The 27,207-nt window shown below is 37.4% G+C and overlaps 2 protein-coding genes across 9 annotated transcripts in view; one reads left to right on the top strand and one right to left on the bottom strand.

The window, feature by feature from the left end:
• The window catches only part of cobl (cordon-bleu WH2 repeat protein), a 52,382-nt gene extending 27,992 nt beyond the window's left edge, over positions 1-24,390 (bottom strand). Inside the window, exons 1-8 of one of the 7 annotated variants that reach the window (XM_041987026.1) lie at positions 24,309-24,390; positions 23,903-24,032; positions 11,774-11,968; positions 7,724-7,934; positions 3,711-3,939; positions 1,516-1,560; positions 686-774; positions 15-83 (exon numbers count right to left, since the gene is read on the bottom strand). In XM_041987026.1, coding sequence (XP_041842960.1) covers positions 15-83; positions 686-774; positions 1,516-1,560; positions 3,711-3,939; positions 7,724-7,934; positions 11,774-11,968; positions 23,903-23,934 — 870 coding nt within the window. In that variant the 5' untranslated portion in view covers positions 23,935-24,032; positions 24,309-24,390. Of the gene's footprint in view, positions 1-14; positions 84-685; positions 775-1,515; positions 1,561-3,710; positions 3,940-7,723; positions 7,935-11,773; positions 11,969-13,058; positions 13,217-23,898; positions 24,288-24,308 lie in introns of those variants that run through there. The other 6 variants (XM_041987031.1, XM_041987027.1, XM_041987032.1 and 3 more) reach the window with 6 other exon arrangements.
• Positions 24,391-24,668: 278 nt separating this feature from the next.
• Positions 24,669-27,207, top strand: part of LOC121642197 (C-C chemokine receptor type 8-like) — a 34,047-nt gene continuing 31,508 nt past the window's right edge. The window contains exon 1 of one of the 2 annotated variants that reach the window (XM_041988780.1): positions 24,669-24,728. Coding sequence is in view for 1 of the 2 variants with exons in the window: in XM_041988781.1 (XP_041844715.1) it covers positions 24,706-24,728 (23 nt within the window). In the remaining variant the exon portion in view is untranslated. The remainder of the gene's footprint in view (positions 24,729-27,207) is intronic. The other variant, XM_041988781.1, reaches the window with a different exon arrangement.

The raw sequence follows: 27,207 nt of genomic DNA, 5'->3' as shown, positions 1-27,207 counted from the left end.
CTTGTATTACTTACATTGGTGTGTGTGTCTGTGTTTTGGTTTATTCTATCATCACAGTCATCCATGTCCATAGATGTCTCTGTCTGCAAACGGAAGGCACAACTAACATGCAGCATTCAGTTGTCCAGCCATGCGTTTAAACTGCCACAAATATCAGTTTGAATACATATTAACAGCATGCACTGCTTAATGTTAGTTTGTAATCTATTAAACAGATAATATCTAACTATGGTTAGGCGGCACTGCAAATCATTTTCTTTTTCTGGAGAAAGATGAATTAGGACAGATGTTATACATATTTATTACTGAGCCATAAGACATATTCAGGGCTTATTTTTCTCTTATTTTTTTTCCTTATAAAAAAACACAGGACATGAAAAAAAAATATTGTCCGACAAACACAGAAAAATGACATGTAAACATTTCTATGTGGCCTTTATGAACCCCTAAACTTGCTCAATAATTACAATTAAGTTTTTAAATCTTGTCCACCTTCTGGAAAAGAGGTTATAATATACATCATGCAGGCTAACATAAAGATCCACATTTCACCAGAAAACCAACAGAATAAATTCAATGTAGAAACATCTTAAAAACATTGGTTTAACTGATACAGATCATTTTAGGATTCAAGCTCATGTGGTGTGTTGTGTGTGTAACAGTAGGAATAATTCAGGAGCCTTACTTTGAATTTCCTACTGCTGAACTGGAAGATGCCTCGGAAGCCTTTCTTTTGTGGTCTTCCCAGACTGGCAGTACTGGAGCAAATTGTATCTACAAAAAGATGTAGAAGAGCATAATGAGAACAGTTAGCAATATCTGTAGGGCATAACTGTTGGGAAAAAAAGAGACTGCTTAGGATCACTGTAAGAAACTAACTGATGTTTATTAGAATTAAGAGACAAAATACCTGGCGTGCATTAAACTATTTTGTCATGTTACAGAGATTTCCAAGTGTAAGCAAGATTAATGCAATTCTATTTAAATCTTTAGTTGTTTTACTTGATGCTTAAACATGAACAATGTGCATTGTTATAGGTAATTTTACAGCTTTATTTTGGTTAATTAAAAGGTAATTCTTTTATACAAAAGAATTTAAATGTTCAGCCATCTAATATTCCTCAGTAGAGGGCGCCGTAGCTCTATAATTTTTAAAACCCTCTCTTAACCCTTCTAATCAACAAAAAAGAAAAATGTGAATGTGACACAACATAATTGGTTGAGTAAAAGGGAATTAAAGTAAGCTGTGCACTTCAAAGCTATGCTATTCATTCATTTGGTTTCTCAACAAGCTAAATTACAAATAAAAACAATGATCAGGTTTGATGAAGTTCACACAAATCAAAACTACGACAAGACTAAAAAAAATAAAACGGTTTCTGTTTCTTTGAGGAGGGATGACTAAGAGGCTAAACGCAAGACAGGGTTAATGAGCAGGTTGCAGTGGATTGGGTTAAAAGGCCACATGGACGAAGTACAGGCAACACTAACGCAGACAAGACTTGTGACTAATACCTGAGTAGTTAAGAGCAGGTGCAGAAGCCATTTTAGGCTGGAAAGCTGGAAGACATGACAAGATTCATAAATATATTGAGTCTTCATACATAACTAACCTGCATCACAGTAATCTGTTTTTCTCTGTGGTGACACCACAACACAGCAGGTAGTAATTTCTCAAAGGAAGAGAAGTTTTAAACATTTTAAATAATAAGTATGACTAAATAATTTTTTTGATTTTCCTTGCTAAAATAAGTCATTTTGAAAACCTCATTGCTGTGAATGGTCTGAATTTCCCAGTCTAGCAATTAAAAACTAGGATTTGATCATAAAAATGTAAAAATGTACAAACATCAGAATCTATAAATAAAAGTGTGGATCATCATTAAAGTAATGAACCTCAAACAAATCAAAAACCTTAGGTCATGTTTTATTTTCCCTTTTAGGTAACATGCTTCCTAATTGTCAACCTGGATGAAAATATTTCAGCAAAAGGAGAAAACAGCAAAATGATTGAATTCTAGCACCTGGATTACATAAAGGTCTGTTTAAAGACAAGCCATATCTGTACTTTACAGGTTAATACTATGGTCATACAGTACTGCTGTGGTTCACTGGTAGCACCCTTGCTCTGCTGGAGCAAATAAACACCTGGATGAGGGAGAATTTTCTACAATTAAATGAAGACAAAACTGAGATTATTCTGTTTGGTAGCAAAGAGAAGAGGGACAGCATTGGCAAACACCTGGAGACTTGGGCTTTTAAAATCACCAACCAAGTTCGTAACCTGGGAGTGTTGATAGACTCGGATCTGACTTTCAGCAGCCACATCAAAGCTGTCACTAAGAAGCTTTTTACCAGCTCAGAAACATCAACAGAATTAAAACTTTAGTCTCCCAGAAAGACCAAGAGAAACTCATCCATGCGTTCATCTCCAGTAGACTGGATTACTGTAATGGTCTTTTAACAGGACTTCCTAAAAAGAGCATTAAACATCTGCAGCTCATCCAGAACGCTGCTGCTAGAGTTTTAACCAGGACTAAGAGATCTGAACACATCACACCAGTTTTGAAATCTTTACACTGGCTTCCAGTCAGTCACAGAATAGATTTTAAAACCCTTCTGCTTGTTTACAAATCCCAGAATGGTTTAGGCCCAGAATACATCTGTGATATGTTCAGAGAATATAAACCTAGCAGAGCTCTTAGATCCAAAGACTCTGGTCAACTAGTCCAGACCAGAGTCCAGACTAAACATGGAGAAGCAGCATTTAGCTGTTATGCTGCAAACAAATGGAACAAACTGCCAGTGGAGATTAAACTTTCACCAAATGTAGACATTTTTAAATCCAGGTTAAAAACATTTCTTTTTTCATGTGCCTATGCATGAAATCTGCACGGTAACTTTTTTTTTTTTTTTTTTAACTTATCTTGCTTTTAATCATTTTAATGTAATTTATTATTTTATTGTGATTATGTGTTGATTATGCGTTGATGCCTTTCACTATTCTAAATATCTGTAATATCTTTGTTTTATGTAAAGCACTTTGAATTGTTCTGTACATGAAATGTGCTATATAAATAAACTGCCTTGCCTTGCCTTGCTTCCCGCTGGATATATTAAATCTTACTGTTTTCTTATGTGTGTTTTTTTTGTTTGTTTTTTTTTTACTACATTTATATTATTATTTTTGGCACAAAGTGCAGAGAAAAATATTATTCATTCAAAATAAAAAACATAAAAAAGGTGAAAGGGTAGCAGTGAAATGCACCTGACTGATAGTGGAGCTGCTCTAAATCCATTAGCACAGGGAAAGAATAATATGACTATCTGACAGTAAATTAAGTGTTTGTGCTCTTACTGTGTCATAATTAAGCAAATTGATGTATAGTTAAAACTCATTTGAGGGCAACATAGTTTCTCCATTGTTTGTTTCATGTTTTTATTTAATAAATGTATTGTATATGCATACTACTTCAGCATGTTATTTGCAGAGCACCAAAAAGTAATGACACAACAGCTGAGCCAAAGCAATCATCAGTACCTATAATAATGTCCTTTATCTGCTTGCATTAGCTAACACTTTTATGGAACTTGAACAACGTGTAACTATTTTATATCTAAATTTACAGAATAAACCAAAAGAGCTTAATACCTATTGTACACCAACTTCTCCAACACAATACAGACGAGATTACGTGGTTAAGGTTTACCCAGACTCTGATCATGCACGTAGAGTTCCTTGATCCCCAGCTCTGTCAGAGATTTGTCCATCGGCAACTCGTGACGACTGATGCTGTCCTTCAGAAGCAGGATACGTTCAGGGTCAAACTCACACTTATTACAGATGACTGGTATCAGAGCCTGGAGTGGAGCCAGCGGGTTGACTCGTACCACCGCCTTCTGGCTGACGTGGTAGTTCACCATCAAACGCACAGTTTTCTGACAGACAGACGAGAGAACAGTGGTGAGGTTAATTACTGAATTTCAACACTTGGATCAAATAAAACGCTACTCCAGGGTTAGTAGTGTTTACTGAATTAATTATCACTATGTAGTTCCATAGCTGGGATTCTTCAGAGAACAGGAGCAGATAACACGAGAAAACTATGGGAAGACTGGTTATACCTCTGTCCCACAACAGAAAGGAGGTTATTCTTGATGGAGAAAATAAAAACAACCAAAGATAACCAACATAAACTAACATAAGTCTGCCACATTTAAACATTCCAGTGTGTCGACTATAAAAGCATCTAGCACCACAGCTTCTCCCTCAACCTCTGGGTAGGAGAAACCACACTGGCCACACAGCATGAAATCCAAAGCCACAGACGATGTTTGCATGTTCATTCTAATCTGTTATTTCAAATAAATTGAGACTAAGAAAACATAGCTATGAATATTGTAATGCATCTCTACATTTAAATACTAAAACGGGCCTAACTTTAAAGGGTAAATCTACAAAATTCTAGTCTGTCTATTAGAAAGTCTTCATGAAAAAGAAACAAAACTATTCAAATTCAGTCAACTGTAAAGTTGTAGTGAAGGACCATGAGGCTTTATAGTGAAAAAAGTGCAATCATTATTTGTCACAAAGCAAAAAAGTTCTGAAAGAATGCAGTACATTAGTAGCACAAATTGAAAACGTGCATGAGAACAGCTTCACATAGCGCAAAACAAGGTTCGTCAGCTTTCTGCAGTCCTGGGTTGTGCCGATGTGTTATATTACTTTTCAGTATGGAGAGTGTATTAATGTTGTACAGACAATTATAGCTATTCGGACTAATTTTAGTGTATAGCTGCTTTTCTCCAGATAGATAAATGGACGGACAGATGGAAGCAATGGTTTTGTGTCAAATGGAGCAATCCCTTCATAAGAATGAACTTGGTCTATGGAGGACTTTAGGAGGGTCTTTGAAATAGTAATACAGCCTTTTGATGATGAGCATTTCATTTTGAAATAAAAATATACTGCTAAATATAATTTCAAATTCAGCAATTCTTACAAAAATAAATCACATTGCAAAGTGTTGTTTAAATTACATATTTTAAAGTGAAATATTAAAAAGGAATTACATATTTAAATATTAATTTATTATTAAATAATGTATTTTCATATTATTTATAAAAGGAGAAATAAATAACACAAGTCATTAATTTGGTTATACATACCTTTCCATTTTATACATTTAAAAATGTAATTCCCTTTTCCATACCCCCCCCCCGCATTTTGAAAACTATTTTGCAGTTTGATTTTCTTGATGGTTCACCCTCTCCGTTTAGCTTTTGTGTGACACTTTGGGGCTCACAGCTGCTCCTGGAACGTAACCAACTCTCTCATTAGTTCAACAGCCACACTTGCATCTCTGTCTTGCATCTCTGATTTGGAGAATTAACAGCTCGCCCTTAAAATTTGTGAGAAACTTAGATTCTGCTGAATGGATGCTTCAAAGTTTCGCCGTATCTGCAGAGGTCCTCTTAAAGTATTTGTGTTATCAGCATCTGTACTGTCGACATAGTTAGCTAGCATTATAATTAAAAACAGTTTTTTTCTGTTATCCCAGGCCAGCATAGAGGCATGTTTTCTCCAGCATGTCCTGGGTCTTCCCTGGGGCATCCTCGCAGTGGGATGTACCTGAACATCCTGACCAGATGCCTGAATCACCTCATCTGGCTCCTCTTAATGTGGAGGAGTGACAGCTTTGCTCCAAGTCTCTCCTAAGCATAGCACGCTGTCTCCAAGAAAGAGCATAGACACCTTGTGAAGGAAATCCATTTTGGCCGCTTGTATCCGTGATCTTGCTCTTTCAGTCGATACCCACAGCTCATGACCATAGATGAGGGTAGGAAAGCTGGTTGATCAGTAAATTGAGAGCTTCACCTTCTGGCTTCTAATTACTTCTAAAAAGGTGAAGACTAGATTAAATGTTAGACAAGACTGAAAATTACAGAGTATATAAACTTTTTCATTATTATTATAATTTTTAAATTAAACTGAATACTAATATTTACAACAATAGTTGTCTAAAAAGCCTGAAAGTGTGCAATATTCTCTCCTTTCAAAAAGTCAAAAGAATAGCCCTGTGAGCAATAGAATTAGCTTTCCTTCAGCATCTCTGTCTATCCTGCAAGATTTTACCTGTATTAAAATACCGTGTGAGGTACGGCTGGGCGATTAATCGATAAAATTGATTAACTGGATTCTCCATTTACAACGATTTATTATTATGAAAATCAGGATTTTTTTTAATCTCTTATATGCACCACAAAAGATATCCTTGGGCTTCCATAATTAGCAGCGGACTCCCTCTGCACCAGAACGTGTTTGTCTGAAAGCAATAACAGAAACAGTGAACTGTCACTTTAGCTGTGCATATAACTACAGAGACAAATGCTGCTCTCTTTGAGATGCAGAAGACACGTTTATTATTTGTTTCAGCAATGAATCCCAAATGATAAGGCTCCAGATGGAAAGAGATCACAGATGCAGTTGTGTTGCATATCTCTTTGCAAGATAGGAAGCCGTTAATTCGGTGGAAAAGTTGTGACATTTTACATGCAAAAGCTTTAAGTGTAATAGTGTTTTTAATAAGTTTACTATGTTTTTAAGAAAGAAACGGATAAAAAATCTATTAAAATCGGAAATCGGATTTAGTTTGAAAAAAATATATTTTTAGGCCAGCCCTAGTGTGAGGTCACACAGAGAAAGTAGGAGAGAAGCAAACAGATGCTGAGGGCTAACACTGGCTGACAGAGGACAGAGTACAATTACTTATTATATAATACCATGAGCAGCATTAAAATATATATATATTTCTAAGGATATAGATTGTGTATTGATACTCTGTCTAAAAATAGCAAAATAAACAAAAGAAGTTCGTTTTTGTTTGTTTTTTGGGGGTGGACAACACCACAAACCATAGATGGCAAACGTATTATTAAATTACAGGAACACCTTATTCAGAGTCCAAACAAGACTTAAAAACAATAAGTAGCAGGACATTTTCCTTTGGCCTGGATGCATGTATCAAACTTATCAAACTGGTAACTGAGTTTCCTGTATATTAGACTGCAAACAGAGAGGAGAAATAAAACAGACAATTACTAAGAGCTGCGCCTGAAAATTGTGTTAGCCTCTGGCCAGAGGCCAGGTGGGGTCAAAGGGAGACAGAGCAGCCAGGGAGCCCTGAGAAGAGCAGAGAAATAATGCATGGTAACTAAAGGTAAGGTACTCATCAAAAATTTATACAGTTGGTGGAGAATAGAGGAGAGGAAGAGAAAAAAGGAAAAGAGAAAAGAACAAATGCAAACTAGAAACAACAGCTTTAGATTGGATATTGAGCTGTAAAACAAAGAATGAAAGGAGTGTAGAGAATACAAACAGACAAGGCACGTCTAGAATACAAGGCAGTGTAAAAAACGGACTTTTTTATGAAGTCCAGTTTGATACCATTCCATTTCCTACCTTAGCATGGGCCCTTAATGGTTTCACTGGCCTTGCCTTCTGCCAGTGGTCAATGATAAGAGGTAAACAGGGAGGGGGGAGAAATATCATATAGGACCTCAGGGTAAAAGCATCAAGTACCTCCACACTGCAAAACTTTCAAACCTGATGGATTTCATTTTAATTTTAAATATATTGTGACAATGAAGACACCAATTTCCAAAGCAAACACAATAAGAGGAGGATCCAGATCCCACAGTGTCCCGCTCCACTTCAACTCACCTCTGGCACTTTGGGTGCTGGTCTTCGTGCCACTTTCTCCTCCAAGACTTTCTCCTTGATGAGAATACAGGCCACATTGAGGGAGCCAAGGAGGACGTTGGGCTTGAACCCCAAAGGGTGGCCCTCAGGCGACAGTAGCTCCAGGGTGTGTAGTGCTGGATTGAGGTGGTGACAACTACACAGCTCGACCAGTAAGTCCATCAGAGCTTTACTGTGGGATGGCAAAAGACAAAAGAGTGAAAGTGTGTGTGTGTGTGTGTGTGTGTGTGGAGAAGAAAGAACCACAGGAGGAGAGGGGGGAGAAGGGAAGGAAAGACTACATATTGGATTACAACGCTTAGCTAACTTCATCTTCACTTCAAGGGAACAGAGTGAAACAAAGACACCATCTTACCTAATGGAGTTAAAAATGACAGACACACAAAATACTCCTCTTAAATTCTTCTTTTTTTTTTTTTTTTTTTTTAAAGGTGGGGCTGTTTGGTGCCAGTTTTGTCCGAACTCCACTTTTATGAATATTTATGTCATATTAAGCTGACCGTATTATGATGACTTGCCGTGACCTGTCAATGCCCCTGATCTTTTTTTCATTCAGACGATTGATCTGTGATTGATATATACTAGTATATAGTGTGGAACAAAAATCCAAATAAATATTCACTTATTCAACATTGCAGATTATGGTTGATCTGGACAGAGATTTTAAAGACCCTACATTTGCAGTGATAAAACACAGTTGCATAAAAGGATTTCGACGTCCACCTATGCCAGTTACTTTCTGTGTCTGTTTAGGGGGCAGGTGATGGTGAGGCCTATAGTACTACCTGCCAATCCTCAGATAAAGACACAGTCTCCAACGTTTTGTGGGAACGGCCAGATCAGATGTCAGAACTAAGAGAGAGACAGAACTACAAAGGAAGCCATTGACAATCACTAACAAATGGACACAAACTACTACTAAAGAGTAGATTTGCAAGTCTACAATCTGTCCAATCTGTGTCCAGTCTGCATAAGTTTATTTTTTAGATTTTTTTTTTCTAATAAAACACTTTTTGATGGAGAATAATCCAACTTTACAACTGCTATAACTTCACCTGAGAGACTGCTCATCACGTGTAATTTGTGTGAAATTGCAGTTTAAACTGTGGATAGCATTGCAAGTATTTCCGATTTAACACTCTATTTTGTCTATAAAGAATCTAGATTTTTCAAAAATATTTAAAGGTGTAGTAATGTAAACGTTATCTTACGCTTCAATATAAGTTTAATAAAAAGCATGATATGCTTGTACATATTCACGCATTTTATTGACATATTGAAATCTCTTAGGACAATTTAAATGGTACACCTTATGGCAGGGGTGCCCAGGTCCGGTCCTCAAGGGCCAAAATCCTGCAGGTTTTTGATGTGTCCCTGCTCCAAAAACACCCGACTCAAATTGATAAGTCATTGTGCAAAACCTAATAGGCTGTTGGATCTATTTTATTTGAGTCAGGTTTGTTGAAGCAGGAAACACTGGAAAAGCAGAGCACCCCTGCCTTATGGGGAAAAAAACCTGTTCTGAGCTTGAAGTCATATATTTGGAAATTTTAAATTATTACCAGACCAAAATAACAAAAAAAAGTTTTTTAAAAATGACATTGAGTAAGTCATTTGGACTTTGCAAGGCAAAGTTGCTTCACTTACAAAGCCTGTGTTTTCATCATCTTGACATAACTTCAATTTCAGATTCTGCACTGCACTTCATACGTGGAAACTTTTTTTTTCCTTTCTAAATAAATAAAGCTGCTCCTATTATGTTTTCTCAAACTGATCTCCAGTGGCAAAACTCTGAAGTAATAAACAGACACCTGCTGAACTTTAAAGCTTGTGCTATAATAACACTATTAGCATTTTTTTAGCTAATGCTAGATTCCGGAAACTCTTCTTCTTAATAAAAATAATTTGTGTCCATCAGCCTAAAAACTAGAGATAAAATAGAAAAATGACAGTCTTTGTAAAAGTTTGAAGCTGTTTCTTTACCAACTTTTGATAAATTATAAAAGAAGATCCGTTGTATATTCCAGAGTGGATTGTCAAAAGAAGTTTCTGTCAGATGAAGCAGAGAATACAATAAAGAAGCAATAACTAATATGAACAATAGAATAACTTTGATAATGCCAGATAAGATGCCCTCATCAGTAACGGTGGACCACTGTCAGTCCAGATATCCACAGAGCTGCTTTTGTCAGCAGATATGAGGTAGTTAGAACTCGCAATAAAGGTGGCGCCACAACACGCAAAACGTCAGCTGGATTCGTTTATAGCTCCTTGTAGTTGTCCTATAGGTGGCACCGGAGATTAAATGTGTCTCCCCGGTGGCGGCATGGCTCAGTGGATGGAGTGGTCATCTTGTAGCCTGAGGGTTGCCGGTTCGATCTTCGACCTGTCAAGCTCACGTCGAGGTGTCCCTGAGCAAGACTTGCATGGCAGCTTCCGCCATCAGCGTGTGAATGTGTGTGTAAATGGGTGAATGTGATGTATGATGTAAAGTGCTTTGGGTATCATTCCAGGTATAGAAAAGCGTTATAGAAATATGGACCGTTTAGACCAGGGCTGCTCAATTCAGTCCTACGAGGGCCGCAATCCAGCAGGTTTTCCATGTATTCCTGTACCAACACACCTGAGTCAAATTAATGAGTTATTGTGTAGAACCTGATTGGCTGTTAGAGCCACCTAATTTGACTCAGGTGTGTTGCTCAGGGATACATGGAAAACCTGCTGGATTGCGGCCCTCGTAGGACCGAATTGAGTAGCCCTGGTTTAGAGCATCTACCGTTTGGCACAAGTATTCGACATGTCTTACAGAGTACCAGTGTTTGTTGTGTGTCTCTAACCAACACAGTTCGAATAGATGACGTTTAGCCATAAGTTCTTCTGCATCCACATTTTCCTTTTCAAGATTCTCCCTCTACATGCTCTAGTGCCACAGCTACTAGCATCTACATGGAGCAGGCATCCAGGACAGTAACAGTCCATTTAATTTGCCATTGATGCACACAAATGACTATCGCAGTTTAGGCAGATGTTGCAATATGTTTATCGCAAAGTCAAATATCTGAATGAAGGTAAATTAACGAAATATTTGCAGCCTAATTTGAAGTGCATGTTAGAAGAATACGGACCAGTAAAACGCAAGACTCATGACAAGACTATGCCTCAACAGTTTACTAACCTAACAGCGGTGTTTGCTCCAATTACAGATGACGGACATGAAAGAATTTGAGATAAAACTGACAGTCAGCTAATTTTCAGTCAGTGTGGCCTGTACTCGAAGCTCTCAGACTACTTACTATTTGCTTGCTTGAATTGAGGTATAAATAAATGGAAGAAAAAGCAGCTGCTGCATTGTCTTCATGTTATTTCAGTGAAGTATGTCAGACATTAAAATAGTATGAAATTGTCAGTTAGTTAAAAAAAAAAAGCACAACATGTCTCCTTTAAGAATAATTTGAAACGTATACTTTTTACACTAGTCAGAAATGTCATGAAGACATCTACTGGCTCAATAATTATCTATGGTTATTAAAAGTCTTGTTCTCTATCAGTGAGACATTCTCAATTTTCTGCCTGAACAAAGAGAACCTCATTAGAGAGAAAGAGAGAGAGAAAGAGAGAGAGATCATTGGCAGGTCAGCCATCAATTTTTTGAGACAAAGCTTGTGCTGAAAATGGGGATGGGACCCCATCATGAGGCCCCCCTTGGCACAGAAACCAAATCTGAGCAGCAAACAGGTCTTATACTGTTTGTCCGTTGACTTACACTAAAGGTCATTCTATAGAATTCAAGTGTGAGCAAAGCATAAACTAAGTTTTTTTTTCATAGTCATCATGATTAATATATTCAATATAGACTTAAATTTAACATTTTATAATTTAACACAGATTCGGGTATAAAACATTCATTATTTGCACATTTTACAAACAAATGTAGTAAAAAAAAAACATGAGCAAAGACCACAGATATTTTAGTGATACAATGCTTGCTTGTGTGAGCCTTTCTTAACTCACCTTCCATCCTCAGTTACAGAAATCTGGTTGCCTTGTGGTAGGGTCAGCTGTAAATCCACAGTGGGCCTTAGTATGTTCTCCTTGGCCTCAGCGGCTGACGTCCGTCCTCCATCAGGTACAGAGCTTCTGAAGATGTGACGGGGAGCCGGTTGAGGGACCTGTGGTGGGGGTGGAGCATGTGCCTTCATTCTCCTCCTGGATGTTAATAAAAAGGCCAAATATGAACTTTTGGGATATTTGTTTTTTCATAAATTGGAAAATTTACATATTTCATGTATTATATCATACACTTCATTTTTTTTCTTTCCCACATTCTGGGTCCATGGTGCTTCAATCCACCGGGAAAACGTCAGCATATTTTCATCTAATCCTAACTCAAGTTTATTGAGTTTTTCATGTAAAAAAAGGTCAAATCATAAAAGAACTTTGTTCTCCGAGTAAATTTTGTTTCTCTAGAGCACTGTCCCAGTTACACAACACATGAATACAAGCTACTGCTACCATCTTAAGAGCAGCCTGAATACCAATGACTACTTATTGTTCTGTTTATGGTACAAACTGAAGCTTCATGTAGACAGAATAACAGCCTACAGATGAACTGAGATGATGAGTTTAATAATAAAGAGTTCCAACCTGATCCTGAGACAACTAGTAATAATATTTCATTTACAGCAACACCCTCTCTTCTATCACTCCCACATCCTATTACTCATACTTAATCTAGATAATACAGTAGCCTCACAGTCAATATCTACTTTCAAATAGCAGTTTAAAGCCCTCATTAAATCGTATTCCACACCTGAGTAGCTTCATTGAACATATCATATTCCAGACCATAATAATAAACATCAATGCAATCAACAAGAAATACTCTGATATGAGCTACAGCTTTTCTAAGTTGCATCAGGCACAGGTTTTCTAAAACAAATTATAAATCATGATCATTTGGAATTTAAAAATGTCATACAATAACTTTTGCTGCACTAAAACGGCAGAAAGTGACAATATTTACTTAACAATATTTAAAAAATACGCCCAAGTGAAGCTTGTTTTATTGTGCACGTGACAGATGCCAGTGGCATGCAGGCAAGATGCCGTTATCTGCACATTTGACCTCGCCCCGACATCACCAGCACCCAGTCGAACAGAGACAGCTGATAAAGCCAAAAATCAAGGTTTTTATTCTCAAAACTGTCAAACAGATGCTCTTATCTAAGCATTGTAGTACAGAACGCGTTTCCTTAAATATTAGTCTACAAAAACAGAAAAGAAAAATCTCACTCACGTCTAAAATAATCCTTGTGATGAAGTGTTCCAAAAGTGTAACTTCAAATGAATCTGTACATTTATAAACCCTAACCGGAGTACTCAGAACACCTCCGAAAGGAAAGTGTGTGCATTTAACTGTCTAATCCAGGACTGTGTAATCCAGTATCCTTCTGTTCACCTGCCCAGTAAAAAGGCAAATACAGAACAGCATAGGAAGAATGCACATGAACACAGTACACAGAATGGACTCTAACCTGGCTATGGTTAACCATTAACAGGTAGGTCGGATATCAACTACCTCTTATCCAGCGGATCCTGAGTCACTGACTCATTATGCAACACAAAGAGTTGTTTACTATGGATGCACCACAGGAATGACAGACTATACTTCAAGGTTCAGCAGTGCTTAAATTAGAAGTCTTTGTACACTGATGGTATTTCTATGTATAAATTGCATAACCTCTTATTAAAAGCTGATTTAATACATACAACTGGATTTTTTGAAAAACTTATTTTCATGATGCCTTGGAAGACTTGTGAAGGTGTGAGAATTTGGTATTTTCCAGGTGAGTCTTCTTTCTTGAAGGTAAACAGAACTGGGCTGTGTAGAAATGTGGGACTGGGTCTGGGCCAGGCTTAACACAGTGAGCCACTATCCTCCTCTCACTCTGTCTTCACCCCAACATTTCACTCTCCCTCTCTCCCTTTTCCCTCTCAAACATGTACAAAGAGGCCTTTAGGAAAAGCCTTGTCTCCCACAGAGTTAGAATCAGCATAAACAGAGAGAGAAAGAGGGGGAAAGTAAAGGAGACGAAAAGAAACGAGAAGCAGGAAACCCTGCTCTGGCACAGGGGGGCAGTAAGTGCTGTGATGTTACAGGGACTGAGTTACAAATGGGCTCTGTCTCACAAACACACATGGTGAAGGCCTGCTAATGGACCTTTCAGAACCACTCTGTTCCTTTTGCTTGACTGAGCAGCATTAACAAGGATACAGCTCTACCTCTAGCTTGTATCAAAATCATCTTATAAATAATTTTTTTTTCAATAAACACTTGAAATATTTATAAAATTTAAATTAACTATATAGATTAATAAGTAAATTAACTGCATAGATTAATAAGGATACCTACTTGATTAGTTTTCAGTAATGAAACAGCTGAGTTTTACCACTAAGAGGTTAAAGCAGAATTAAAGTTAAAGTAAACAGGAATGTGTGCAGTCAGTGTAAACATTGCATGCATTTCTGCCAGCCAGGACTAAATCCATCAATCAGTTTTTAATGTCTAAACAGATGAAATTTTACTTGAAATCTAAGTAAAAAAAACACCGATAAAAGCATGCTGACATCCAGCTCACCAGCCACCATATTTTTACCTGCTAACCTCTTTAACAGATTAGCTGTAGTGTCTATACGTTAGTGTGTGCATCTGTGTGCAATTCCTTAGTGTGTGCATGTCTGGTTGGCTCGTACAATATATGACCTAATTACTACTAAGCTCTCTCGGGCAAAAGGAACTTAAGATACACAAGTCTGGCTTATATTCGGACACGTGACAGTGTTTGTTTTGCAGCATGGTTTTGGTTACACAAATATAAAAATTGTTGTTTGTGATAAAATTAAATAAATAAGAAGCCTGAATATAAAACCGCCTCCAAAAGGGATGGAAAATGTGTCATTCAAGACATAAGCAATCTTTAATGCTCATTTAACTATTCTTGATCAGATCACTACAAACACAGCTAATGCATTCATAAAGGAAAATTAACTTCCCATATGTCACAGTTAGTTTAAAGCCATTTGTGGCAACACTGCTCAGGCACACTGCTGATTAGCCTTTTCTTTCCTAAGGGGAAAGAAATAACTGTCAGTGTCTCTATATATCCCAGCCCTGAAAACCCTCTGAGACGTGCCGATCCTCCTCAATGGTTTGTGGAATAAGTTAGTGTATACTCTGAATTGTGCTCTGTCAGCACCAAAACAAATTCCATTTACGAGTCTGATGAACTGTTGCTGGAGTTGCATATTAAAGGCAATACAATATTAAACTTCAAGGCTCAAACTTGAGTTTTTACTTTCTTTTTGGTAGTTTATTTTTTTCTATGCCTGTTGAAATCTTTCCTTTTGTACCTTTCTTCATCGGTCTGTTATTGAGGCCGACAATATACAGAAATCTCATCATTTCTGAGGTTGCTTTAAAAGAAATGGACACAGACTGATCTGATGAATAACAGATTACTACAGAGACACATACAGGTGTCAGATCAGTGCATTACAAAAGGATAATTAAATAAATGAATTACTGTCCTCTGTTGAAGACAGAAAGACAGTGCAGGCTGGTTAATGTAAACTATGAGACACTACATGCACTCTGAGAATATAAACAACTGTCATTGCCATTTGATTAGGTACTAATGTAAATACAAATGCCAGAATTTAAATTGTGCTGAAAATGAGAGATTTCCTCTGTACTGCAATAACTTTTCTTTAACAAAAGAACTTATTCCAAAATAATGCCGAACCTTTTCTAAAAGCTACAGAATGACAGATGTTTCATATTTATGCTAAAAATGTCAAGTTATGTAATTAACGTACCTATCACCGAATTTACATTCAATTCTCTTAACTGAACTGAATAACTTCCTCTCGATTTCCAAGGCTTGTGCTTCACTCACCATCACCAAGCCTAGGTGGGTATACAGAGAAATGTTTACCCGTTGAAAATAATTTCCAATCACAAAAACTTTATCAACCTTTTCCAGATTATCAGTCACATTTTTCTCTTATAAAAAAACTAACAGCCACTTTAAGATTGCGTACCTCTGGCCAGAGACAAGATGTCAGGTGTTATTTTTGTGGCAGCCTGTTACAGACTTTTGAGGCAGGTGAGGTGAATATGGAAATAACCTAAAACTGTGTGTTTAGCCGGCCATGTTGCTGCAGCATGAATTTAACAACGCAAAAACTTTTTGCATAAGTTTTCCTCAACATATTTGACAATGAGTCAACCTGAAGATTAGCAAGCTACAGAACAAGTATTATTCTTAAAGGCCTAAAATGTAAATGTCCAACACCCATAATTACATAAATTAGAGCCTCTCAGCAGCTCAAGTACAGAGGCAAAAAGTTTTCTTCTCAGTAGGCCCAGTCCTCCCAGATTGTGACCCATTGCTTCATGCTTTTCTGTCACTCCAAACTTGAAATAAAGTCATTTAAATAAATCTCTTAAACAAGACTTAATTTCCCCCAGAAGCCAGTTCATATGCTGAGCAAATGTGTTCATAAAGAAGCATGCACAGTGCCAACAAAATATCTTGATGGCCGTAAAAATGGTTGTAGCTTCTTAGTTGATGGCTTTCTGACATTATACTGCAGACTGTGGGGGAAAAAATTGATGTTAATGGATCATTTGAACTCAGCATCCAAGTAATCTATCAGTACCCTATATGTAAAGATGAAAGGTTGTTTTTAAATCATACATATAGTATGTAAAAGCACATCCAGATACAGCCATTTGGCAACACTACAGAGCTCAACATGCAAACACTAAAATTTAATGAGAACTTCTTTTGACCATGACTGTGTTGTATAGCTAGTAGAAAAGCAGATGGCAATAAGGTAATGTAAACTTAGTGGAAGTTAAAAAGAAAAAAATACAGACGTTGCTCAAATGAAGCTGGCTTCCTACCGCAGTGCTTCTGGTTTAATCATAGTGATGACCTTGGATCTTTAGTTTCTCGTATCCTCGAGCAAGACACAGTAATCAAAAAGTGCCATATAAAGTTTAGTAATATAGCATAGCATAAAATGAAATCAAAGCTATACTGCAATTCTGAAGGTTATCTCTCTGAGCTGTATCTCACAAGTACAAATAAAAAAATTTGCATTACTTTTTATTAAAAATACATTGATCCATGATCAAAAGTTCAAATATTAAGTATTATTTGGAAAGCAAGCTAATACAGAAGCAAAGAAGACACATTTTATCCACTTCAAGAACACACACCACCCATTTTGACAACATCTATGCAGCCACACTTGAGTTTTTGTCTCCTGTTGTGCAGTGAGCAAACTTTGAATGACACACATCCTGGACACTCAGCTGCTCCACTCACACACATATGCACTATCCTATCTAGCTAGCATACCCATTGGGTGTCATGGTGTCCCCATGGCAACCTATATTTACCCCACTTGACTGCAGATGAGAACAGACTTCAGTTTAGAAGCAGCTGTGGGCTTGGATACATTTACACAAAGGGTGAGTGACTCTAACCTAAGAATGTGAACAAGGACAGCGAGTAAAGGAAAGATAAAGGAGGAGATTGTGAAAGAGGTTGTTTTGGGAAGTAAGAATATGAAGACATGTGAACTCAGAAAAGCATTTGTTTGTCGTTGCTAACCACACCACCGCCTAATGCAGCATATGCTTTGATGCTCATGTTACTGGCCATGTGGTTAAAAAAAACACCCCACCAAATTGCACAGCAAGTAAATTGACTCTTAATGCCAGCCTGCCCCTCTGCACTTGCAGACAGGTCCTGCTGCTACCATCAACTAAAAAGCTGAGCCAAACACATTAAAATTAAACTTTTGAAGACATATCCTGCAACTTCCTGCACACTTTAAAGGTCACATTTATGATATTTTTAAGACAAGACTTTTCAAGCTGGAAAAAATAGCTTTTCACATTAGTAAAAGTCCTACTGTAACTGATCACAAATCTCTTTGTGGGTTTTTTAATCAGTCAATAAAATGTGACAAAAAGACAACTAAAAACAAAGCCTAACCAAGTACCATGCTGTGGTAATCATCTTAGTTTAGAGGGGTTGAAACATATTCTGGGACTGGTTTACACTCAGCAATACTGCTGTATTTACACTACATTAAATATAAATAATCATTTGTACGTTGACAGGCTGCTATAGCGAGGCTGCGGTGTTTAACTCCAAGCATTTACAATGAAAATATATGTTCCTGAAAGGGTTTACTGACTGTATGAAACATGATTTACCAGATTATTAAGAGAATTCATCTGAAAATGTCAGGACAATGCACTAATCAAATCAACAGAAATGCACACTAGCTATAAAAAAATAACCTAAGGGCTACGTCAACCAGCAGCAATCTAGAAGTATCGTATTTCACACCTACAGGAGAGAAATACACTTACTATAACACCACTCCACACTATCTGACCTCTCCACAATTCCTAGTCTCTCCTGTTGTCATGTTGTTCTCTTGAGACCAGTGACAAAGAGGCACGCTTTAACAGTTAAACACAAAACATAGACGACAGTTTTCCAAATATAGAAACAGGAAGCCGACGTCGTCCAGCAACTGCTCAGCTGGAAAAAAAACATGTCTATTTTTCATCATGAGAACTTATTTGAATAAATATAAGTGACATTATGCATCTGAAAAATGACCCATTTCCCCTGTATACCTCTATCATCATCAAACAGATCTTTATAAGACAGATGTACTGAGCTGACATATTTTTCATTGGTTTGTTTTGAGGCAAAAAGAAAAAGAAAGATTGGAGTTCATGATTCAGTACAAATCCTATAGCTCTGCACTTAAAATCATTAATAATGTCTGAGTTAATAATGACTAGAGTTTTTGGTTCTCTAACATTTTAAATATAATAAAAAGTGTTAATGTCAAAACTCAGTGTTAAAAGTAGGGATGCACCGATATGAAAATTTTGGCCGATACCGATATCCAATATTAATATTGTTGTTATGGCCAATAACCGATATTTACCGATGTCGATATATGTATTTTGTTTTAAAAGGTTTAAGATTATCAAATTCTGTACAAAGTGAAAATAAGGCAAACATTAGGGGCGTTAGTTTCCCACCATTGTTTGTGAAGTTCTGGATGGCAGTTTTTCAGATGACATATCAAATTTGTGGTGCTATATGAGTTGACACGGCAACCTCCTCGCATTACTTTGACTTTGCAGATATTGCATACTGCTTTTTGAGTACCTTCTTTTTACACCGTGAAAAATGACCACACAGCTGAAATTGCTTCTTGCTTCAGTTACATCCCACAATGTAGTGCTGCATCGTTGTCACATGTCCAAACATGGCAGCATGGCCAAACCTTCCGACACACGAACACAATCAGCAATTATACGAAAATAAATATCGGTTGTTAATATCGGCCCAGTTTTGCTTATCGGACCGATACCGATATTAATGCCGATATATCGTGCATCCCTAGTTAAAAGGTTTATATGTGTAAATATTCCAATTTAATCTAAACCATTCCCACTACAGGGTGGGTTAAACTACTGAGAGGCAAATCAGAGCAGAAAAATAGATGAAAGGGTGGATATTAACGTTTACCAAAGGAGACAGAAGTGGGGAGTCTTAGAGGGCACAAAGCATCAATGGATGGAAAAATAAGAGAAAAGGGAATATGAATGGATGCCGGGAAATAAAAAAGGAGGAATGAAAAAGCACTACAGCAAGAAATACGACTTTAATTAGTCTGTTCTCTATTCCCTAAGCTGCTTGTTCAATTAGACGGCAAGAGAGCTCCCACTGGAGATACAAGAGGAAAAACACTTGTGTTGCCTGCTGTAATAGCTGCTGGTACAGCTTTTACTGTAGGCAACCAAAACGCCTTTAATTTGAACATATAAAAGTGTTAGAATAAAGAAAAAAAATTGAGAAATTCAACTTGAATTTCTTGCATTTATAAATAAACGAAAATAAAGAAAGATACACCTTCAAGGCAGCAACGACCCAATAAACAAAGAAGCATCTTGGGTTAGTGACCCACCACGTGGCTAAAATAAATTTCCTGTAGGTGTTTCCTGCCGCTGAATCTCAACATAGTGGTGTGAAGTGAGAGATTGTCATCTGTATAATTCAGATAGAAGCTACATAAAAGCTTTAAAAAGTTAAGTAAAATCTCCACATCTTGTACATCAAACACTGTAATGGCACTTTTAAGAATCCGTCCAAACTGTTCATACACACATGCAGTCCGTCTGTCTTCCTCTCTGACAAACACACATACCACAGTGACTAATATATGACAGCAGGCTTCCAGAAATAAATCTGTGCGGCCCATAGCAGCTGCATAAAAACAGACAGATACAGTCTACTGCAGATACTTGACTTTGTCAAATACACAGACAGCTCTTTGCTGTTAAAGGTGTCTACAAGGGCTTTGGTTCAGCAGACACAGAGGCTGGCAAATAACAAGACCTGATAGTGTAGCTGGGGTTACGGAGCAATACGGTCTAAAAATACAACCAGGCTAGATATCTGAAATTTTTCAGATATGGCAAAATATGACTATGGAGTGAATAGTACACCAGCTCTGCTTTGATTGTACACAGACCAAGGACCCGTCCATTAAACTATTGTTACTGGCCTTAAAAGAATGAACCAAAACAGCCAATCTAACTTATAATAAAAACTGCAGTACTTCAGCATTTAACTTGACCCATTTAACTTTAAAAGGTTATACTGAATGCTTTTTATCTGCTGTGCTCAGTCAGTGGTAAGGCTCTTATAGTTATAACCCAAGCTTGTGGGAGCTCTACATCCACACCCTCTCTATTTAAAACAGGATGCCTGTGAAAATGGATGCAGATATCACCAGATGCAGACTGTAACACTGCCAAATACACATCACCGTGCTTCAAGTACACTCTAGCTTGCCTGCCTCAAATTTCAGAGGAGTTTTATTCCTAACTCTTTATAAAAATAAGCTTCAATATAAATGAAGAGCATATATTTCCAAATAAAGAGAGAAAAAAAGGGAACTCCCTTACTCAGCAGTGCTGACATGGTTTCTGACCACATGAACCTGCAGCTGGAAAAACACAGCAATAATCCTTGAGTTCTTCTTTTTTTTCTGTTAAGATACTCTCTTAACTGCAAATATTACTAAAAAAAACAAACATAAAAAGACATAAAAATCAATGACCAAGTGAGACAACTGATAATCTCAAATATATAAACATATACACTTCCAGTTGTACTTGGTGCCAGCACTTCTTTCTCCACAGGACTCGCTGGCTGGCCAGTAATTATCTCTGGGTGTGTGCTACGGATAAACAGACAGTAAGCTGTCATCCTATCTCATACTGCATTTAACCACTAAATATATATTTTACAACTCAACGGATACAGATGAGATTTTGTTAAAAAAAAAAAAAAAATGTATGTAACCTACCAACTGTGAAGCAGATTGTGGAACAAATCAAGATGTTGATACTGAACTGTTTCTCTCTTTTTTTTTTTTCTTCATGCTTTAAGAAATTTAGAAACAGGAAACACACCATGCTTGTTTAAAAATGGGTCTGCACGTGTGAGGTTGGGGTGGGTGATCATAACTGGGGACTAAACCATGTGACCAAAGTAAACTCACAATGTTCTGACGCCTCACATGATCGTCTCCCCACAACAGACAAACCAAAGAACAGAAAACTCCTATTAAACCTAAAGCGGCTCAGAAAAACTCTTTAAGGACTAAAAAAAAAAGAGGAATAAAATAAATGAGAATGTTGTTAATTTAAAGTTTACATGAGTGATTCCTTTTTAAGTCATCCACCATTTATTGATATCGGTTTGTTACTTCTTTATTGCTCCTTGATATTAAGCTTAAAAGCAAAGAAAACCACATTAATCAAAAGCTTCTCAATTAAACTTTATCCTGCACACAAATAAGTACCCAGGCAGGCAGTCACAGACACAAACACACCAGGTCCAGACATGCAAAGGAAAACATCAGCATGCTAATTAAGAGTGTGTTATATGCTGCAGGCTTCAAAAGATATGACTTTTAATAACTTCACTCTGTATGCAATTAACTCACAATGTTCCAGCTCATACAATGGAGTAAACACAGGACCTTTTCACTCAGAGATAGCAATTTCTCCCAGAAAAAAAAAAGAAAGCCAGACCTCCTTATCTTGGCTTGTGCATACTGACCACATAGAGGCAACAAAACAAAAGCAATTATATTTCATTTTGCCATTAATGAGAAAGGTTTTAGTCCTGGTTTTGAATTATTTAGATCTAAGTGCAACGTGGAAACTAGTTTTGTTTAAGGACATGAGGAAGTTTCTCCTGCATGCTGCTTTTTTTTAAAGCTCAAAGGAAAACACTATTTTGACTCTTTGTTGTCCACAAATAAAGGCCAAAGTCAGGCTGTTCGAAGCTCTGACGAGCACCCACTGCTCAGATAACAATATTCAGGTACATAAGTACTTCACCTCCCACAAAAGAGCAGTCTCTTTATTCCTAGTGCCCAGTGACCATGCTGGCTGGGTGTGTGAGTTAACAAAGTTTTATGAGCTGTGTTTCATTAGGACTGTGCTATGTAGTAAAGTAGCTGCACCGTGTGATGACGAAAGAGAGATCTAGACACAAAAGAAATCGTCATGGTAATTTATGTGGAGAGAAATGTCACACACTGACTGGATAAAAAGGCATTTTGGTCCCAGTGCCAGCAGACTCTGAGGACAGTTCACTTTGTAATTTGGCCAAAAAGCTCCTGAGCGTCTAAAATCACTGTAATTAGGAGTATCAAGTTAAAGGGTTTGTTACTTAAAAGATCAGGAGGAGGAAAACACCAAAGCTTTGTTCATATCAGCACAGTTTCTAAGCAAATTCTACACATGATACCACTAGAGTACATCCTGAATTTTTAAACATACAATATGTATGTTAAGCTATTATATCATGCCGACAGTTCAGAGAAGATGATTGGTCAGAGAGCCTGAAGAAATTAGTCACAACCACTATTAGAAGCTCATAATGATGCTTAGATAGGGTCACACCCAGAGAGGGACTAACAAAGCAGCAAATAGCCAGTAAAAGCTCTCCAGACAATAGGCTCTGGTGTGTTGATTTTTCTGCAAATAATTAAAAACTCATAATGTCAAAAGAGAGCTGGACAGTGTTATTTCAAATTAATCATATAGTATATTGATTGAATTGAAAAACTTTTTCTAAATTCCTCTCTATTACAATAATATTTATAAACAGCAAAGCCTGTTATTGGATTGTATGGACGCTGTTCTCTATAATGCTGTATTTTATCTTTCAGATACACTCAAGAGATATTTAGAGTTGTTTGTTGACATGTTCAGGTCAATGATGTTTGTTTCCAGGATGTAACAAAGCAGTAGGATTGATGGAAAGAAAGGGGAAAAAACATTAGAGTGGGTTAGGGTTAGTAAATTATGTAAAGCAGTCATCTGATTAAATAAATACAGGCAAAGAAGATAAAAACTCCCATAAAAGATGTGTTGAAACAAAGGTAGCAGTGTGGCGTCAACACATCATTCAGATCACATGTTGATGAATGATCAACAGATACTCAAACCAAAGCCACCAGCCACACCTAAACAACCAAAAATAATAGGACAGTGAGGACAGCACAGTATACAGTAGTGCATGTTGTTCCAACAAGAGGTATTTTTCAGTTTTGCTCCTCTACTGTTCATGCTTATTCTGTTAGTGATGAACAGTCTGCCTTGCTGGAACTCTCTGTGTTGTCACTACTGACTGCATGTGCTTTCTAATGTCCTACAACTCAGTGTAACTCAAATACACATATTTTTTCGTGACAAAAAAAATTATATTAAAAAACTATCGTGACAAAAAAATATATATATATAACCCTTAACTTCTATATTCCTTACATACTGTACAAAAAGACTGAAGAGAGAAAGTCTGAGCTGAACACAACAGTGCGAGGATTCATAATGCTGTGAAAATATGACAAGTTGATCCAGTAAGTTTGTTTTCGCGTACATAAACAGTCAGAGGATGAATAAACGTATTAAGTAGTGTATTTACCTTACATCTGTTTTCACTTACTTACCCTAAAGGCGGTTTTGAGGACTCCGTCGTCATCGCAGTGATTACAATAAGGTCAGACCAGCGTTTCTCCTCCAGCGGGGTTCCCAAAATCCGCTGCGGCTCAACTTGTTAGTTATCCATAACGTTTTCACCTGCCGGTCAGCACATCGACGTTAAATTAATTTTCAAACACTGCTTTCTTTAACATACGTCTCTCATAAGCAGGCTAGTTTAAATTTATGACTAAATGGGTGCATGGTATATATTTAAAACAAACAATAAAAGCTCCACAAGTGACAGTGCGCAAACGGTGACCTAAAGAAGAACAGCGGCCACTAAGAGTCGGTGACAACGGCTACGACACAAAAATTGACACATGTTCACACTTTCCAGCTACATGTAGTTCAACATGAGGATAACAGTCTTACTGAGTCATTGCCATAGTCTGCGCTCCTTGTCAAATCCACTTGATATAATCCTGTGACTGAATTACCTTCTATTATGGTCAAGTTAACCAAGTAAATACGACTTACAGCGACCACTTCCGGAAATGTGTTTCAAATTGAGCAAAATAAACTAAACAAGTGGCAGGTCTAACTGAACAATACGAGTAAAGTCATGTAAAAGTAAGCAAAAGTTGGAAAAGCAAATAGTCTCTTATATATTTTACAGAAACACTTGTTTATGTAGCGGGTGGCACCGTAGGGTGTCGCTGTGCCGGTGGGGGCTGTTCCTCCATTAAAGGGGAAGTGACACTGTCTTAGGGAGTGCCAGTTTCCTGTTGGAGTGGACAGGACGCTTGCTGGGCCACGTTAGTCTTGGTGCATGGTGATTTTTAGCAGCATCAGGTAAATATGTTTTATATGTTGAATTTTATATGGTGGATGACTTTTAAATTTAGTTTGTAATGCAGAGCTGGGATCTGACCCAGGTAGCAGACAGGTCTGGGCCAGATCCCAGTGTCATGTCAGCACTTCCGGCCAACTGCTGGCATGGCAAATGGTATGTCAACCGGATCTGGGCCAGGTCTGGCAATGATGGCTCTGTTTATACAATTGCATGCCATATGTGGCCCAAATATGATTTGGTATATGTGGCCCAGATCTGTCCATGCCATATGCGGGCCAATTGTCGTTAAGCTCATGTTGCATGTATCAGTCTCATATTAACATGTGTTAAACACAAACATAGTTAAGTCTTACTTTTAAAATTTATTTCTATCTTTAGTGTCTCACTCACCACCACCCCACTCCTAATTCAGTTTAGTTTTTCAGTATATAGCAAGTGCATTCAAACTCATAAACACATCCACATCACATGCTCCAATTAGTATTAATACCAACAGAAAACTTTTTTTCCCTTAGAATAGAATGGATAATAATTAAAACAGAGGGTCCTTATCTTACCTATTACTAAATTACACAACAACTTTACGTTTGTTTGTTGAGAAATTATATCTATCACTTTATCACTGTCTATCATTTTACAGACTGCCTGCTAATGCCTCCCTGGCAATAAACCAATAAAACAACAGAATGACCATTCACCCAGGTAGCAAAATTGGTCTGGCCCGGTTCTGGCCCACACAATGCACTTAAACCTGGCCCACATACCGCAAAGAATGACGGCCCTTTGCTGGCCCAGATCTGGTTTGCCAAAGATGACCCACACATGGGCCAGCCTGAGGCCAGCTGCAGACACAGTGGTGGCCTGTACTGGCCCAGAACAGTTTCCACACTGGCATCTGATGTCAGCCTAATGGTGGCCCTGTACTGGCCCAGAACAGTTTCCACACTGGCACCAGGTGTCAGCCTAATGAATAGTAGTATTTGCAGTGGGTTGCAGTGCAGTCGTGTATGGTTTTGGTTTTGCCAGCTATAGGGCTGGTTACCTAAGCGAGTTCTCCGCCTTTGTGGTGTGCGGTTATAGTCAGGTGGGAGTAGGCAGGTTCCGGGTTGGACGACAGGAGGAGCAGATGGGGATGAGCCCCTAAGTGTGTGTTATTAATAAATTGAGTCAAAACTTTACATTGTTTATTCTTTATTAAATTTACGTTACACACTTTCCCTTGGTAACATTTACTTAGGATGTCCCTGCATTGTTTGTCTATAACTACCGCACAAAGACTTGATAATTGGAATAGTAGGAATTTTGAACTAAATCAGTGTTTCTTCAGCATTTATGGCTGTTTGACGTTGCAAAGTTGTCACATCTGGTGGTTGTATGATTTTTTTTTTACATCCTCTTCATAAAATATAAACAGTTTAGACAGACAAATTATACAAAATAAGATAGAAAGATGGTGCTGTGTTGATTTAGAGCATTATAGAACAATATTGTGTATTTATTGTTGCATTCACTTGCACTTGAGGTTCACTCAGGTAAAGGTCAGTTTAGACTGAATATTTGTTAGAATTTGGGTTGGCCTCTGGGACGGACCTGTCATATTTAAAAACAAGTAAATAAATAAATATATAAATAAATTCCAACATCATGTGTACCATAAATTCACATTTTATTATGACTTAATTTTCTCATGCTGGATTAATCTGAATGAGAAAATATTTTGTTATTGTATTATGATGGTTTTGTTGCATCACTGCTTGTAAACATGTTTTTCGCTGTGTACACTTTAAATTAATGGTCCACAGCTTAATTGCTTTACGTTTATTTCCTTTAATAACAATAAATAAATGTCTCCGCAATGGCTTTAGAAAAATATACCAATATTTAGAAGGCAATGTTAGACCGTTTCCTGTTTTCTCTAGCTGCCTGCGCTTAACTTGACGAAGATCTGTAAAGCCCTCCTTCGTCAGCAGATCTCACGCCAATCATCCTCACCGGGAATTTATTGAAGGCCAGCTGGAGAGCTGCGGCACATGCACGATGTCTGCAGTTATTTATAAAGCCCTACAACCAAAATCAGTCTTCAGATCTTAATCACGAATCCTCATGGATGCTTTGAGTTAAACAAAGCACCCACATGGTCCGCACGGTCACAACAATGCCTCATTGAATTTCAATGAAAATTCAAAACTTTTCTCCCGCCGTGCTTTGTCTGTTCACACTGCGGCAATGTTAATTTCCACCACAAGGGGTCACCATTGCAACATGATTCTGTTCTTAGGAATTTAAATTAGCCAGATGGCAGATGAGAGTGTTAGAAATTATTCCAGGAAAGAATGATGATAATAAAATAGCTAATAAAAATTAATTTGTAAATTAAATATGTAGACTTTAATGAGTATTCTAAAACAACTTACTCAACATAGTATATAAAAACATCACCAAAAACTGCAATGTGATTGATGGGGTTAGATAATGCTG

Source organism: Melanotaenia boesemani, chromosome 6 (genome assembly GCF_017639745.1).
Source record: "Melanotaenia boesemani isolate fMelBoe1 chromosome 6, fMelBoe1.pri, whole genome shotgun sequence".
NCBI lineage: Eukaryota > Metazoa > Chordata > Actinopteri > Atheriniformes > Melanotaeniidae > Melanotaenia > Melanotaenia boesemani.
The sequence above is the reverse complement of the archived record's forward strand: the minus strand, read 5'-3'. Positions and strand labels throughout refer to the sequence as shown.